General features: G+C 42.6%; 1 protein-coding gene across 1 annotated transcript in view; it reads right to left on the reverse strand.

Annotated features, from left to right (window-relative positions):
- Window positions 1–2,784: 2,784 nt before the first annotated feature.
- Window positions 2,785–16,686, reverse strand: part of PLA2G4B (phospholipase A2, group IVB (cytosolic)) — a 22,748-nt gene continuing 8,846 nt past the window's right edge. The window contains exons 9-20 of the mRNA XM_010287709.1: window positions 16,634–16,671; window positions 15,607–15,742; window positions 14,495–14,631; window positions 14,009–14,231; window positions 12,951–13,068; window positions 11,953–12,090; window positions 10,669–10,773; window positions 9,916–10,101; window positions 6,924–6,939; window positions 6,726–6,876; window positions 6,005–6,191; window positions 2,785–3,029 (exon numbers count right to left, since the gene is read on the reverse strand). Of these exons, the coding sequence (XP_010286011.1) occupies window positions 2,785–3,029; window positions 6,005–6,191; window positions 6,726–6,876; window positions 6,924–6,939; window positions 9,916–10,101; window positions 10,669–10,773; window positions 11,953–12,090; window positions 12,951–13,068; window positions 14,009–14,231; window positions 14,495–14,631; window positions 15,607–15,742; window positions 16,634–16,671 (1,680 nt within the window). The remainder of the gene's footprint in view (window positions 3,030–6,004; window positions 6,192–6,725; window positions 6,877–6,923; window positions 6,940–9,915; window positions 10,102–10,668; window positions 10,774–11,952; window positions 12,091–12,950; window positions 13,069–14,008; window positions 14,232–14,494; window positions 14,632–15,606; window positions 15,743–16,633; window positions 16,672–16,686) is intronic.

Genomic DNA, 16,686 nt, shown 5'->3' on the forward strand with positions numbered 1-16,686 from the left:
ACGCTGCCAACGCACCGAACAGGCCCCAGGTACCGGCCTGTGGAGCGTTCCGGGAGACCCGATTTTCTCAGCGTGGCTGAGCTGCCTCGCTGCTGGGCACGTGCTGCCAAGGTTCACGAGGGCTACGGATCGCTCGCTGTAGCCCGTGAGCAGGGATATCTTTTTGCAGCAGCAGAGCATAAAAATTAGGCAGATGAGGTAAAACGGTGTTCCCGTTTACAGTATGGACGATAGGTAAATGAAAGGCAATTACAGAACGTCACTAGTGGTCTTGTTCCTGACGAATCCGCTGTATCTCAGCAGGGGCTGCCCTGAACCTCTGTTCCCGAAGGCCAGGCCTTCCAGCTTCAGTTAGATATTGGTTCAGTGTCAAAAGAAATCCCAGTCTGTGGCAGAGAACACCAGCGTCCCTCACCCAGCTGAGTCCTTCAACCACTGCAGCAGCAACGCCGCTATCAGCTGCTATTACTGGGGCTCCCCACAAGCTGCTCAGCCCCCAGCCCTCTCCTCCAGCTCAGCCCTTTGCACCTAGCACAATGCCGGAAGACGCCAGCAATAATTCGACGCCGCGAGCGCGCCAGCGCAGTGAGAGCACAGAGACAGGCAGTGCGATGGCGTCACTCACTCCTTGTCCATCCTTCCTGCTCCCGCTGCCCGGCCGAGGCGAGCGGGGGGGTCAACCACCGACAGGCTGTGGGGCCAAGTGCCAGAGCCCAGCTGAGTTAGGATGCAGCGGGCCACAGGACGTGGGAGCACACAGCCTCTTCGCAGTCACGCTGGAATCAGATTTTGCTCTGTGCAAGCGGGTTATAGGAAGGGGTTTCCTTACAGGACCAGCCAGAGGAGCATGAAAACAGTGCACGCCCCATGCACGCGTGTGTACGCAGCCGCCGTGCTTGCGTGCGCATATACCTACACCACGGCATACGGTGCCAGGACGTGCTGCTCTCCTACATGAAGGTAACAGATCCTGCTGGTAGGACCCCCCTTCTGAGACAGCCCCCCGCTGCCATCTCACCTTTCGACTCAAAATGGCTCTTTGCTTTTTTCTTGCAGCCGGTATGTGATTAGTTCTTATCGTCTCATGGTCTGAATTCAGTTGTACAGTTGCATTCCAGTTGTTAAGACCCCGCAGGTTTTGCGTGGTGTTCCTTAGCTTGGCAAATAAGCATCGTACAAGGAATGTTGCTGAGGCTTATTCCTTGCCACTGCTCGCAGCAGCAGAAGCGTTTAGTGGATGCAGGGTTCAGGCAATGAAGCCTTTTGTAAATGCTCTCCCTCTCAGCTTGAGTACTGTCTGCATATACCAAAAAGGCAGGCCCCTGTTTCTCTTTCTTCACCTTATTTTGGATTTCAAGTAAAACTGATTCTAGATATCAAGTAAATTTCCAACACAGCAGAAATGTTTAAGATTTTCCTTGAGGGTCCTGATGAATATGCTGTGTTTGGATTAAATAAGCCAGAAGCAGGTCCAAATCCTTTGGTGTTATGAAGTCTGGAAACTTCTCTGACTTGTGTGGAGTTCTGTTTTGGATTGCTCACCAACCTTCTCTACCATCTTTTTAATATAGTGGAGGGCTATAAAGATGTTCCAAGCTCCTAGTTCAAGGCAATGTCTTTCACTGCACTCCAAAGCAAATGAAAACCAGGAGTTATTTTTCCAAATATTTTCCTCTAGCAAGGAGGTGTGATAAAGAATTTCCTCTTTTTCGTTTGAGCTCTATTTTAGTGTAGCACCTATTAAAAATATCTTGCCTATGATGTTAGAGGTAGAACACTGCAAAGGGAAAAAAATCTTCTGGGTGTGAAAATACCATGGCTATGCACTCTGTTAACAAGTTATGTTATTCTACATTCAGTTTACATGAAGGAGCACCAGCTTATGTCTTGGTCATGATTATTAAATTAAACGTACTTAAGTCTATGGTAGTTGTTCCCTTCAAGTTTCTGGTGTCAAAAGCTTGCTTCAGGCTTTTGACATGTTAATGCATAAAGGCACCACCCGTATAAATCAAAAATATAATCATTGATACCTTTATGCAGATTTTTCCTCCAGCCAACGCTCAAAAGAACCATACTCGCTCTCTGCAGCTAATGTCCTCGCTCCTTGAAATGTAACTGCCCCCGTCGTGGCAGTATGGAGCAGCATTTCTGTGCCAAACTCTTGCAGGGGAATGGAAAAAAGGAATAATTTCTAAATCAGCAAGGGGAATCGGCCAGACAAAATGCAATGTCCGCGTTGCAGTTTGGCCGTTGTGCACAGATATATATGACTCTTTGGCCTGACTTCAAAGCTGAGCCCACCAATTCAGTGCAAATTCTAGCTGCTCAGCCTATCTGAAAATCTGGACATTACTGAATGCAAATGGCCAGGACTTGGTTTGTAACGAAGCATTGAAAAGACACCGACAATGGGCTCAGGATTGAGGGGACAGGCGCATATAAAGAACTACCATCACTATATCACCACCACCATATTCTATAGCATCGAGGAGATCCTGGAAGGTCTCTGCTAACCAGGACCCTAATTTATTAACAATTAAGACCACAGTGTGAGGCTCCTGCAGTCTGAAAAGTCGGGGGGGAAGGACATTAAATAAACCCTTTTGAAAGCTAGGAACTTGAACAAGGCAAGATGAGAAATGTACAGGCTTCCTCAGTTTCCTGCAAATAACGTGCACTGTGATGTTGTCGTAATGTGACTGTGACATGTTATAATGTGACTGTGATGTGTTGTAATGTGACTGTTGTAGCCTTCAGTGGGGAACAGTGCAAAAACCCAGCCTAGTGGTATCCAGATCCAGAGTGGCTGGGGAGATTCCCAGTCCTGCCGCTTCTCCTCCGTTCTACGGCACTCCGGATCGCCTGGAGGAGCAGGTCTTTGTTATTGAGGATGTTGTATTTGCTCAGATTCACGAGTTTGTCAAAATTTTCAGAGGAGTAGATTAGCCTAATGAGGTAATAGGGTGAGCAGTTGTTCTCCAGATTTACTTTGCCTTCTTCCATCTCTGAGAGACAGCGCTTTACCCCTGCAGAGAAAGACAAAAGCCACCACAGTGAGCTGAATCTGGAGCACAAAACATGTGGTGTTGGAGAGGACTGATCTACTTGGCAGAATCTACTGTTAACAGCCTCCAGGAAAGACTGCCCCTGCCCCAGCTTGAAAGAGCCATTCCTGGTCAGCTTTCCCACCTGCTCCTCCCTCCCTGTCCTGCTAAAGCTCAGACCTGGAAATGCCCCAGCAGGGCTGTCAGGAATCATTACCTCCACCAGGGATTTCAGCAGCCTCATATTTATGCTTCTACAAAATGTTTAGAGTTACTTTTTTTTTCTCTGTCTTTTACCTATATCCTTACAGTCTGAACCAAATAAGCCCAAACCACAAATATGTTTTGAGATGACCGTCAGTGGGGCTACGAACAGACTGCTGAGATACTCCTTACAATGTCTACCAGAACTGCGTGAAAATGACACATGAATTTTGCTTGAGACATAGCAGGTTTTAGTCTAACCTAGTGGTTTCTGGGCAGTATGATCTCAGGGTGCTGAGCACAGGCTGTCACTACAAGTGGCGGTATTAAAAATGTCAAATTTTTTAATTCATTGAGCCTCCCAGTATTCAGAGAACCATATTATCTGTGCTATCCACATCCGGATACAGCTGCATGTGCCTCAAGCACACAAGAGCAGAGTCTATAGTTGCATTGTAAATGGGCACTTCACAAGCTGATTCTCTTTTCTAGAATTTAAATAGTTAAAAGCAAGAAAAATAAGTACCCACATTCCACAAGGTGTCTCTCAGCCATCTAGAAATGAAAAGCTCCACTGTTAAACTTGAAATCCACGCAAGCAGGTTGCCAAGGTCCCTCCTCCCCCAACCACCCACATCAGTTGCTGGCTGTCAGCTTGATTGATGAACCACCGGCTGCTCAGAGACACGCAGGTGAGCGTCACAGCTCACAGATTTGAGCCTGGAGCGCTGAGAAACTGCAGTGGGTGCTTTGCTTTGCATAATCTCATCCATCTTTCATTCAGAGAGACTCTAAAACATTTACATGTTTTACCTGCTAGCTAACCACTGCTCAATGGCCGTATCTCACTGCACACTGCCATTTGGACCATCTCCAGCCTCCACCTAACAAGCCTAGTTCCCTCTAGTGGGTATCTCCTCTGTTCATCCATAGAGTTTCTAAATGTTATTTTATTGATATATATCTTACTGCACATATTCTCTGAGCATTGGTGAACATCATAGCAGAAAAGGAGCTTTACTTACTTAACCTGTTTCACTGGTATTCACAACCTTCCCCAAATGTTCCCTCAGAGGCCTCCATTTTGCTGTGGTCCCAGTACCACAATATTATTTTGGGTAAAGCTGGAAGGAAAGTGAATGCTCTGTCTTGCTGTGTTGAGCAGTAGAAAGGGAGAGCAGAGGTTCCTCATGGCCTGATAACTCAAAAGGTGGTGTGTGAGATAACTTCAGCATTCATTGCTGTAAGAGCTCCAGCACAGAGGAAGGTCTCAAGTTAAGGAAGTCAGACAGCACAGGCACCAAGATATCACCTGTCTGATTTTTGCAGAGTATCCCACAAGATAGAAAAACCTAGTCTATACTGAGGATCTCTTGTTCTAGCATGGCCTTTGCTACTTCATGCCTGCATTCAAAGACGACACCTGAGGACAGACCCCACTTCCCAGGCCCTGCTGGGCCCCCCACACAGGACCAACCCAGCTGCATATGGCCCCATAGCAAAGCCATGCCTGTTGTTGAATCCCCTGGAAAAAGGGAGAAAGGATATGATCTATTTTATCTGGGAAACTTAACGGTCCTGCTGTCTGTTAATCATATGCACAGGGCTGCCAAACTCATGTACAAAGCTCTTTAGCATGCACAGGACAAAGCCCATCTCTATGAGCTAATACAGGCTTTCCCTTGTGTACACCACAGACTAACAGAGCTTTTCTGGCAGCTCTTTCTATTCACTGCCTTTTAGTAAAGGAAATAACCTCCTTCTCCCACGGTGCTGTACCTACACCTTGGCTAGGCCAAGGTAGGACGATCAGTAACTTTTATGCTTCTTACCCTTATGCCAACTAAACATTGCATGCCCTCCACCTCCTACTACTATTTATTTTTCTGAGCATGTTCACACCAGAATTACCTGACCCAGCTGTTAGCAGCCACGTGCCCATTCCTTCTGGTCTAACTCTTGGGCCACAAACATCATTCTTCTTATTGCTGGAGAGACTTGCTAATTCTCTCCATCTAGATAGTGCTTGGCACAAAGGCATGAGAGTATGGGAGATGTAATCAGTGCCAAGCCTGCTTGCCTACTGCTAGGCCTTAAATTGATAAGGGGAAGTTGAGGGAAGAAGCAGTTGGCAGATTTTCTCTGTCTCTTCCAGATTGAGGAGGAATTCTGGCCCTACCTTTTCCCGAACATTTCACCATTATAAGTGCTGCCTTCTCCGGTATGCCTTGCAGTGTGAGTTGTGGCTTAAAGCCTTGTTCTGTCCTGTGTCTTACTCAACATCAGTGAGTCTGCTGTGGTTTGCTAACCTACCACTTGAGCAGGACGTGGATGCTAATCAGTAGAGACATGGGGACTTGCCTCAGCTACCTCTGTTGCATCATGTTTTACTGGATAAGAGATACAGCTTCACTCTGTACCCGGGGAACATAATCCTGGTTTTGTTGAGAAGGTTAACATTCCTAGGTTAACAGGAAAAGAGTTAACACCTCCTTCTCCTCTGGAAACTCATGCACTTTGAGCTGAATGCAGTAACCTGAATCCGGCCTGTCAGATGTGTGGGTATGCTCATTCATAGCCCAGTGGAAGAGACAAATAAACATGTATGGGGTAGAAGACAGGATGGTCTCACTCACACAAGGGCTGTGCCCTCGCTTAAAACTGTTGCTACAAAGGACAAATAAGATCCATGCTGTGGAAAGACAAATGGCCCAGATTCAGCTAAAAACTATAGCTTTGTTGACTGAACTTACCAGGCTCCTTGAATTCCTTAAAGGTGTCATTCACCAGGGGGAAATGGATTACTATGGGTGCTCTGGGGTCCTCTGCATCCGAAAACACGTAACATTCCTTTGGGTTCTTCTCTTCTTCTTTACTTAGCTCCACTTTGGGGAATGGGATTTTTTGTATCTTGCAATATTTGTATGTCATCTCTAATTGCTGTGGACACAGAATGTCATTGCCTTATAGCTAACACTAAGACAAGAATAAGGTTTACTGAGGTATCATAGAAATACTATGGCAACTTAATTCAGTCCCGAGAATCACTCTGCAGTGACTGTGTAGTCCAAAGTAGCCACAGTATAACCCTACCTTTTGCCACATCTCACCATAAGTCAGAAGATGCTTCTTATCACCCTTTTTTATAGATAGAGAGAATGACCAAAAGCCACATTTGGAATTTGTCATGAGGACAGACCAGGAGAGACTAAGGCCATGTCTCCAGCGACCAATTGTTACTGCAATTCCCTGAGCAACCTAGGAAGTGTATGTTGCAATCCACTATAGAGGAAAGAGCCTAACAGTTTCTATAGTTCCGGTCCTGAAGGAAGTTTCTTTCCTCCTCCAAGATATGGTGACTGGTTTGCTCTTGAGTTCGCTCTTGATCAAGACTTAGACAGCCACTTACTTAAAAGTTTTAATAATACGAGTTTTACCAGGGCTGGAAGGAGCAGAGCATGTTAATCTTCTCACCTTGAACACATTCCCCAAACCATAATCAAGTGAGATAATGACATCTACATTCCTCTCTGGCTTGAAAAGTGCTGCACCACTGGTGTTGATGAAATAGCCAACATCTATCAAGCAAAGATATTTCTGCAGCGGTGTCAGATTGTTAGGGAAAAGAAAAACATTTTGAATATAGTTAGTGCTGCATTGGTAGGTAAGGAGGAGTCAGTAATTCTGTCTGTGCTACATGTTAAGGGCAGCCCTTTGGTTGCCCTCAAGACCAGGCTCACCTCCCCCCATAACGCGAGCCCACAAACATGGCCTCAGGAGCACGCCCTCCAAACTGCACGTCTGAGCATCTCTGGCCTGCTACCACACGCCCCCAGGCACACTCCCAAAAGCTGGCCGTGAGACTCCACTGGCCTCGCAGCTGCTCTGGGGAGTGATTTTTCACAGAATACAGACTTTAGCAGATTTTCTTTTTCCCCTAAGAACTGGGAAAAATGCAAACAACAAAAACAATTTCAGAGCGTAGCAACAAATCTAACAAATGCAGTACATCACTGCACTTTTGCATTGCTCTTTTTTTGCTTTTGCATTCTGAGGATTAGACTCCTCTCCCAGGGTGAAAAATCTGACTTCAACCTGCTTTCAGTGATGTCTCATATAAATTATCTTAGCCATGCTGAAAAAAAACACCACATCATGGACACACCATCCCCTACCAACAGCTTAAAATATTGCTTTAGTATTTTTTAACGTACCCTCACATCAACACCAAAAGGAGCCAAAAGGGGATTATACCAACTGGCAAGTTGAGATCTAAAGCCAATTTCTGATAGCTAGACTCTTATTTCTCTGCTAGCAACCCCACCACCCTGCCCTGTAGACAGCAAGTCCACTATTGTTTCCCCTGGAAAAAGAAACATTTTGCCATGATTTTAAATATCAAAATAATGGTTTAAGAGTGTTCCTCAAGTTCACAAAATGAGGAAGCAAAGTCCAGAGCAGACTTCTTGAGCCTTAAATCATTTGTGCTTAGGTATTTTAAGAAACTGTTGATCACAGAAATACTGCAGGTAAGTTCCAGCATTTCACTTCTTTTGATCCCTCTGCCTCCTTGGCCTCATTCTGTAGCGTTGATTTAAACTGCGCAGAATAACTCCGGCTTGTTCCATAGCCTGGAATGTTTGACAGCAGCTTGAAGTAATACCTCATATTTTTTTCCATTCCCTCACTGTCAGGTCTTTACAAAATTATTTGCTTATTTTAGCATTCATGGCTGCTGGGAATTCACAGATTCTGCTGTAATGAGAGACATTTGCTTGCAGTCCCTCACAGAAGAAACAGAGCATACTTTTTAGTTTTATTTGGCCTGCTGAGTATTTTTAGTTGAAATTCTGTTACCCCCATTTTCTTATCATGGAGATGGAACTGTGCAGCATTTATTCATGGCTGGGTATGTGAATTGGAAGTAGACATTCCCTGGGGACAGTCTCATCTTCCATCCCATACCCAAAAAGGGACTTTAAAGAAGTCCTCCCTCAGGAATTCCCTTGAAAGCATTTATCCTACTGTAAATGCATTACACTAATTCCTGGCTATGAGTTCTCAAATTTCTCACCATGAAGATTAGGCTTTTCACATGGCATTTATAGTCTTGTTTTAATGTGTCAGATAACCTGAGCTGCAGGGACCTTTAAAACACAGCTACATTTTGAAGACTTCACCTACTACAAGACTATAATTTCTGCTCACAGAGCTGGCATCTCCTCTTGTTTCTAGAGATGGATCCAAACTTGGTTTTAGCTTGTTCTCATGCAGGCAGCCAAAAGAGGATACAAAATCTTCTAATTTTTCCCACTCCAGACTTTCAGTTTCCCTTTTCCCACTACAGACTTCATGGTTTCCACTTGTTTTACTTTATTTGTAGAATATCTACCTGAGGTAGTCTTTGGTGTCCCTATGCTCTCTTCCTCCAAATCCTCCTTGAAATCTGCTTCTACCCATTTGCCTTTACAAAATTGCTAGTCAGCAAATACAAGGAAAAATCTTTTTTTAACATTTACTGACTGACAACTTTATCCTTCAGCCACCTTCTTAAGCTACTCGCTTGCTCCTTCTCTCCCCCACCCTTTTTATGCTACTCGATTTCTCCTTCTCGCACTGGTTTTCTCTGAACAGACTCTTTCAGGACATGGAGTTTTTGTTTACTGAATATTTTGAAAGCAATTAGCACACTTTGGGCTCTAATCCACAGAAAATCTCCACCATCTCTTGCCATTGTCACCAAACCATATAGCAATGGCAGCCAGGGACAAAAAGTGTTGTAACTTGCATGAAACAGGGGAGAGAAAACACAAGTTGCCAAAGAGAAGGACTCAGAGGAGACAGAGAACACATGTTTTCTTGCTAAAGTCAAATTAACCTTAGTAATGTGGGGTCCTCCCGTATGGCTACCTGCTCATGGAATAAATGAGGACGCTGGGGTTACAGGAAGGTTTCTGATGCACAAAACCTCAGCTCCATCACCTTGCTATCATTTCATAGATTGTTTCATAGATTTTGAGGTAAAGCTATCATGATTGTTTACTTTGCCTGCCTACAGAGCGCAGGCCATAGAAAACTGCTGTTCAGTTTATACATCAAGTCTACGCACCCTGTTTGTTTAATATATACAGTCTAAACCTATGTGGCTTTAAGTTTCTGTTGTTGGATCTTGGTATTTCTGTTTCTGAAGCATTCTTTAACCCTTCAGAAAGATCTCTCTTTAGAGATCTCTGGATGGATAAATCATCAGGCAGAGTTAGCACATATATGGGCAACTACATGCTTGCAGCCCGTCCTTTCCTTCATCTGATCCTCATAGTAACTTGCTATTTTATGTTTCCGGTGTTACCTTTGTTTCTTGACCTCAAAAGATTCTACCCCTTCTGAACCTTTTGACTACTGTACCTATGCAAAGTGACAAACTTACTGTAGAAGAGCATGCTCTGACACAAATTACAGATATCTTCAGGAGGTGAAAGACTGGCCCATGGACTAGTTCATTTTAACCTGTTACCCTAAAGAAACAGACACCATGAACATAGTTCCATCTCAGCAGATTTCCAAACCCTGAGAAAATATCTTTAAAAATGAGATTTCCAAAGTCTAGAAAAAAAAAATCTGAGATGTTACCTGCACACTGCAGCTAACTCTTTGTTGCAGTTACCTTTCCATTCAATAAATTTTTTCTGATGGATATAGTCCTTATGAAATTCTAAGCCTCTCAGGAAGTTATGAGACTTTCCCAGTAGTGGACGCTTGGTCATAATGTCCTGAAACATTTCATACAACTTCCCTGACAAACAAGATGGAGGCTCGATGACAGTGACATCATCCTCAGGGGAATGTTTTTCTGAAATAGAGAAGGAACTGTGAGAAAAAACATCAGTAATCTGTTCTGCCAGGCACCTTTACTGGCTAGCTGCCCTTGCTGTCTTCCTGTGGGTCCCTCCTCTCTCTGTTCCTTGCAGTCTGCTTGAAAACATATGCACATGACCAACCCCATTTAAACAAAGAGATACTTGGTTTTATTTAAAGCAAGCACAGCTTTTGTCTTTTATTCTTTCAAATGACACACTGGCTTTGTACTTTTGCCTACAAGTAAAAGCCACCCTTCTCATTTGCAGTCATGTAACAGACCATGAGCAAATTTGAAATTAAAACATTTGTAACTAGCATGAAGTGTGCCTCTGGGTTAACAATAAAATAAAATAAGATGAAAACATCACATAGTGACCACCCTGATACAGGTGAAAATCATGCTGGAAGATCCACAGTGACGCAACACAACATGCAGCAATTTAGGGAGAACATGTGAGAGATTATTCACAAACAGTAGCAATAGTGTATCTTTCTTAATCCTCTCCTGAATAGGAAGCACTGCCTCGTCAAAAACAATTACTGATTTTGAAACTCTTACCTATATCTACCATATCTTTGGCCCATCGTTCCCAGAATTCATTTGAATTTGAGGACCAGTACAAGCCATCCAGCAAATTCCTAGTAAAGATGTTTGTCCAAAGACCTGCAAGTCAAACCACATGGGAAAAATACTGCACCACCACACGTCAACCACTGACTATTACAAGTATCTGTGCTACATATTATTGGCCCACGTGAACTGACCCTGTCATGACACAGCTTAAGCAGCAGGTCTCACAGAGTCCAAACATAATGGTGTCAGCACTTCAGTGCTCTTTCTCAAGAATAACTACACACAGACCATTCACTGTAGAGTAGAGTGACAAAATAACATGTATCAGTCACCCAGGTGATGTTTTAGAGTGTTTACTGTGTACTTGTGAAAGAAAGCAGGCTTTGAAAGCATAGTGAAGCCATATAAACATAAGGTCCTTCTTTAAACTGATTTATTCTTTAAATTGATCTAAGACACATTTTTTCCTTTCAGACATGTTTTGTTTCTGTGGAGTTCAACTGGTCCAGGATCAAAATAGAATTGACTCCATATGCGAGTCTGCTTTTGGAAAAGAGAATACTATCCTTTGTCATTAAGACCCAGGCCAGGTACTCACATGAGGAACAAATTCAATCTCTAGCAGACTTCACAGTGAGAGAAATATAGTTTTTGCCTCCACCGGACCCTTGGTTTTGGTATCAAAAGCTAAAATTCTGACAAGGATTTAAAATCTGTCTGAGGCAGATGGATTACTCTGACTGACTGCTTTTCCCCTTTTCTTCGCCTTTAGAGGTAGAACTGCCAGCCAAAGCAGTTGTTGTCCTTCCTTCATCCTTATGGGCAGGGATGATTAGTGACACCATTCTCAACCCACAAAGCTCAGATGGTTCTCACCTTTGTGGGTTTTTCTAGATGAGTTACATTTTATTTTCAGCTCCTTCCAATTCTACCCCAGCAATGCATTGCCTAGAAGTATAGTTGGTGAAGTTGAAGAGTTGATGACTGATTAGGGAAGAAAAGCTTGTTATTTCCTCAACTTGCCTTCTCCATTTTCTTGTTTGGTTCAGAAGATGGGAAGGGGAACCATGCTGCAATTTTCCCAAATCTGCCCAGGTTAAAAGGGAGGACAGGAGGAAAGAAGAAGAAGTGTACAAAAGGGATGAAAAGCCCATTGACTCAAAACCTAGAGCAGACCTGCTGGCAAGGAGTGTTGTACACAGACCAGTGGCTAGCTAGTACTATGCTTTCTGTCATGCTGTGATTAACTATATTGCACTGCTAGGTCACCTTCCAGATAGCAGATTCGAGATTCTGGCAGCTTCTTCACTCGCCTTCCCATGAAGAACTCACTGTCAAAATATTCTGAACGAATGGAGGCTCCATATTTTGGTATGGCCACCTCGTAAGGAGAGAACTCTGCCCACTCTACAAAAGAATTGACATATGGCATGTTTACTGTAATCAAAATAAGAAAACAAAACCTTCCCCCATGGTTAAAGCTACCCACAAGCTCCATTGGTCTTGCTTGTCTCAGCAGCTCTGTACTATCAGTAGCTCTGTATTGCAAACTACACTGCCTAGTTCCATACAACTGAGATATGATTTGCATACAAAAGGAACTAGGTTTTTCACCTCAGAAAGAGATTAACGTTAGCTTCAAAAGCTTAGATTTATATTTCTGTATAAAGATTCTGGAATCCCACTTGCCCCTCTAAATCAAGAGCATCAGATGCACAACGTGCAAGTATGATCCAATCTGCAAGGAATGAATGGCACGAAACCTCTACTAACCCAAACCTGTCAGTCCACATAATATAATAAAGCAGCATGAAGACACATCAGCTCCAAACTAGAAAGTGTCATAGTGTGGGCATGGTCATGCATTTTCCTGACTCAAGCTGTCCTGTACATGTATCGCAGTAGAACAGTAACTATAAACCTAAACAAATGTAAGTACTGTTTTTTCCTTCCAGTATCTGCTCAGTTTAATACCTTTTGTTGAATGTAGCCTGTGTCCATTTAAAGGGTGTCATATCACACCCATCACAGCAATCATACTCCACTCCATTTTCATACCCTCATCAGTGTAGTATTTAGGGAAGTGACAATTACATTTCACAGCACCTCTACAAACTAAGGAACCATCAAAGCCATTTCATAGGTGCATTTCATAGCCAGGGCAAGCAAGAGATGTATTGCCCTTTTATTCTCCACACACATGCACCCTCCCTCCAAATTCTCTGTAGTCCCTACTCAGAGTCAGAAGAAACTCTAGAAATACTTACCTCTAAATTTGAAAGTACTGAACTTTTCCTCTTTCACATTGAGGACTGCATAGAAAGGCAATGGGTTTTGTCCATGCTCCAATGCTTTGCGCTGGTCTGTGAGTTTGTACTTTCTTGGCTAATCAAAGAGATAAAGAAATCACAGTAAAACTCTGGAAGAACATAAGGCAAAACCACTGACACAATCTACCTGAGTATGGATAGACAACAGATGTTTTACAATCCAGAGGAATCTGAGAGTCACATTTTTAGGAGACCTCTTCCTTCATGTTCCTACACTTTCCTTCTTGGTTGCCTTTTGGATACCTAGTAAGCTCTTCATTAATGTCTAAGGGCCTTGATTGCCTGCATCCCACAATCTTTACTAAGGCTGAGACTAATGTTCACATGAGGACAGATCACTCTAGCTCTTAAGTGTCCAACTAGAAACAGACTTTAAAAGACCTGACTTTTCAGGGGGGATTGCTGAGTTCTTTCAGAAAGTTTGCCTACTGAAGTTGCTAGCTCTTGTGCACCCTAGTACAGAGGCACTGCCAAACCATTAACTGCCCTGGAAAATCCTGGCTACAAGATCCTTTTCAGTACTTAAAGGGGGCTTATAAGAAAGATGGGGACAGACTTTTTAGCAGGGCCTGTTGCAACAGGACAACGGGTAATGGTTTAAAACTGAAGGAGGGCACATTTAGACTAGATATAAGGAAGAAATTTTTCACAATGAGGGTGGTAAAACACTGGCACAGGTTGCCCAGAGAGGTGGTAGATGCCCCATCCCTGAAAACATTCCGGGGCAGGTTGGACAGGGCTCTGAGCAACCTGATCGAGTTGAAGATGTCCCTGCTCATTGCAGGGGGGTTGGACTAGATGACCTTAAAAGGTCCTTTCCAACCCAGATTATTCTATGATTTTATAATGCTATGATCCTCTGTCATTGTTAACAAATCACACTGGGATGCCTCAGTCACTTTGGATTTGTTCCACACATTACGTCATGCACCCAAGGAGTAAAGCTCTAAAGAAAATGAGTGTTTCCCAAATGTGTGGTAGAACCATGTACATACCCGTTCATGTAAGAACATTTCCTGAACAAGTGACCACAGAGTTGTAAAAGATGACACATGTCCTGCTTTTGCCCTTTCAGCAAGTTCCTTGTGATAATACTTCAGATGCTCTATAGACATAAGGTTGAGCTTGCATTTCGTCACTTGTTCTTTTACTGCCTTAAGTGGCCCCTCCAGAGTCTTCTGTGACCAGTCAGCATGCTCATATAGGTCTGCTAGGGTCCTAAGGAAGAGGAATGTGAGAAAACCATCCATTTATGTGGATTATTTTGGAAAATTACTATATTTATCCAGCCACTTTCATCAAAGAAGAGAATCAGCAAGCCTAAACTGAAGTTATGATCAAGAGACAACAGTAATAGCTTTACCAGGGAATTATGTTCACTTATTAACAATGTAAGACTTTGAAAGAGATGCGTCTCTCTCACTGTGTGGAAATGTAGTGTCATAGTCATTCCAAATACAAATCTAATTTTCTATACGCACCATGTCGAGCCAGAAGCCCCAGTAAGATAGGTAACACAGTCCAACAGATTTAGCTTCTGAAGAGCTAAGAGGTGGCCAAACATAGCTGACATTGCTCTGAGGCCTCCACCTGTTGCCATAACAGCTATTACTGGGACCTGTTCAAAACATAAGGATTCTCTTTAAAAAGTTACTCACTTGCCTACTTGGAAAAGTCTAATTACAGCTCTTTCCTCAGCAGACTTCATTGGAGGACAATGAAATTAAATCAACATTCAGTCAGTCTTTGCCAGTACCTTCTTTAAATTAACCTCCAGATATCCAGTGGGTTCCCTTAACTTCAAAGTTTGGATGAGTTTGAATATGCAGTGATTTTAACCTTCCTTCCTCCTCTTGTTCTTTATAATTGGAATTGCAATGATTAACAACAGATAATGATATGATTTTATTACAAATAACAAAAATTGCAATAAATGTAATTAAGAATGGATTCAAGGAAATCCTGCACAGAGTTCAGAAAAAATATAATAAGCAAACAAAATTATTCTTTGGACAGCTTCCATTCAACAAATATAATTCCAGCAAGAAATAAATGTTCACTTAAAAATTCACCCTGGATCTCGGCAACAAAACATACTTCAGCTGGAGCTTGTTATAAACTGCTCCTTCTTCACCCTAAAGAATTTTGGCTTCTTGTGAAAAGTGTTCTGAAACTGAAAAAAAGGGTAAGCCTAAAGAAGGGACATTACAATGGTTTCATAAATAACTACATGAGGTGAATTTGAAATACTTCTTTTTTCCTACTTGGTTTGGGGTTGTCTGGCTAGACTGTTTCTAACGCAATGAACCAGTGCCTCCTATCTTGCTGACCCACTGCATCACACTGTTGGAAACTGGCTTTGAAGCGTGGTATATTATGTCCTTGGGAATTTGACTCATGGAAAAGAATGTAGGCATGAATAGCTGAGTTGAATTCTAGATGAGTATGGGGTATGCCACACTGAGAACTTCTGTTCTGTTGCCATTCAAATCAGTGGGTTTGTCATCAACATGCAAAAAAGTACTAGAAATTTTATGGGGAATTTCCTAATTCAATAGACCCATACCCCATGCTTGGATTCCAACTCACAGACCTCATGTCCATGTAGATCTCTTTCCAGATGAAGGACCTTTTTCAGGGCACTGGCAACCACTCTCTTCCTTTTTTGTAAGAATTCTTGCTCTTCTTGGCACAGATCATACCCTAAGCGCACATCTAGTTTTTCTGTGCTGAAACAGAAATAAATCCAGAGTCACAGGATTGATGTTTAAAATGTACATGGATCTGTTTTCAGCAACTGCAGTCTCCTAAATATCATAAAAAATCATGATTCACTGTTCAGATTTAGAGACAGAAATGCAGCTTCCAAAGCAACTGCTTTGCTTCTACATGGTCTCTTTCTTTTCTGATGTTTCAGTGTAAGTTTTACTGCCAGCTAAGGATATGAAAAAAACAAAGGCTTCTTTGTGTCTTTCAATAGCTTTCTAAGCTGCATCCTTTCTATTTCTGCTTCATGTAATTTCTGAGCAAAGGGTGACTTGAACCTAACAAGGTCCTTCATGGAGATTTGTACCACAGAATTATACAGAAGCAGGACAATGAAAAAGATATTCAAATGATTTTGATTTATTTGTTGTCTGTCTCATTATTTTACAGCATAACATTTTGTCTTCCCTAGCTTGTACTTCTTTCTGTTGATATCACCAGAGCCACAAACATATTTTCTTAAGAATACCTGTGTGGTTTGAGTAACCTATGGACTCTGGATGTTTTGCTTATTTCAGATTCCCTTCTCCCTCTGTCTTCTTCCCACTTCTGTGTCGCTTTTGAAGAAGCCTCCAATCTCAGTCTTTGATTCTTTAATGCAAAGGACACTCAGTGACTAAGTTCCTCACTGTTTGAAATTCTCGTAATTTTTTTTTGGCATCTTGGTGTGACTCTTTTCCCCCAAGGACATTTAACTTTGATCCTTTGTGGTGACTCTTTAATGGTGACTTAACTATTGTTATATTTTGCCCCTAGTCCTGTGCATTCCTTGTATCTAAATAAAGGATACTCTGTTCTAGAATTCACAGTTCAAAGAGCAATAAAACCTTTAGAGAAAAAAATAGTCCTCCTACCAATCATTGAGTTGGAGGTACAACTGCAGTGGCACATTCTGTAAATAAAGAAA

The sequence above is a fragment of the Phaethon lepturus genome, unplaced genomic scaffold (genome assembly GCF_000687285.1).
Source record: "Phaethon lepturus isolate BGI_N335 unplaced genomic scaffold, ASM68728v1 scaffold15305, whole genome shotgun sequence".
NCBI classification, from domain to species: domain Eukaryota; kingdom Metazoa; phylum Chordata; class Aves; order Phaethontiformes; family Phaethontidae; genus Phaethon; species Phaethon lepturus.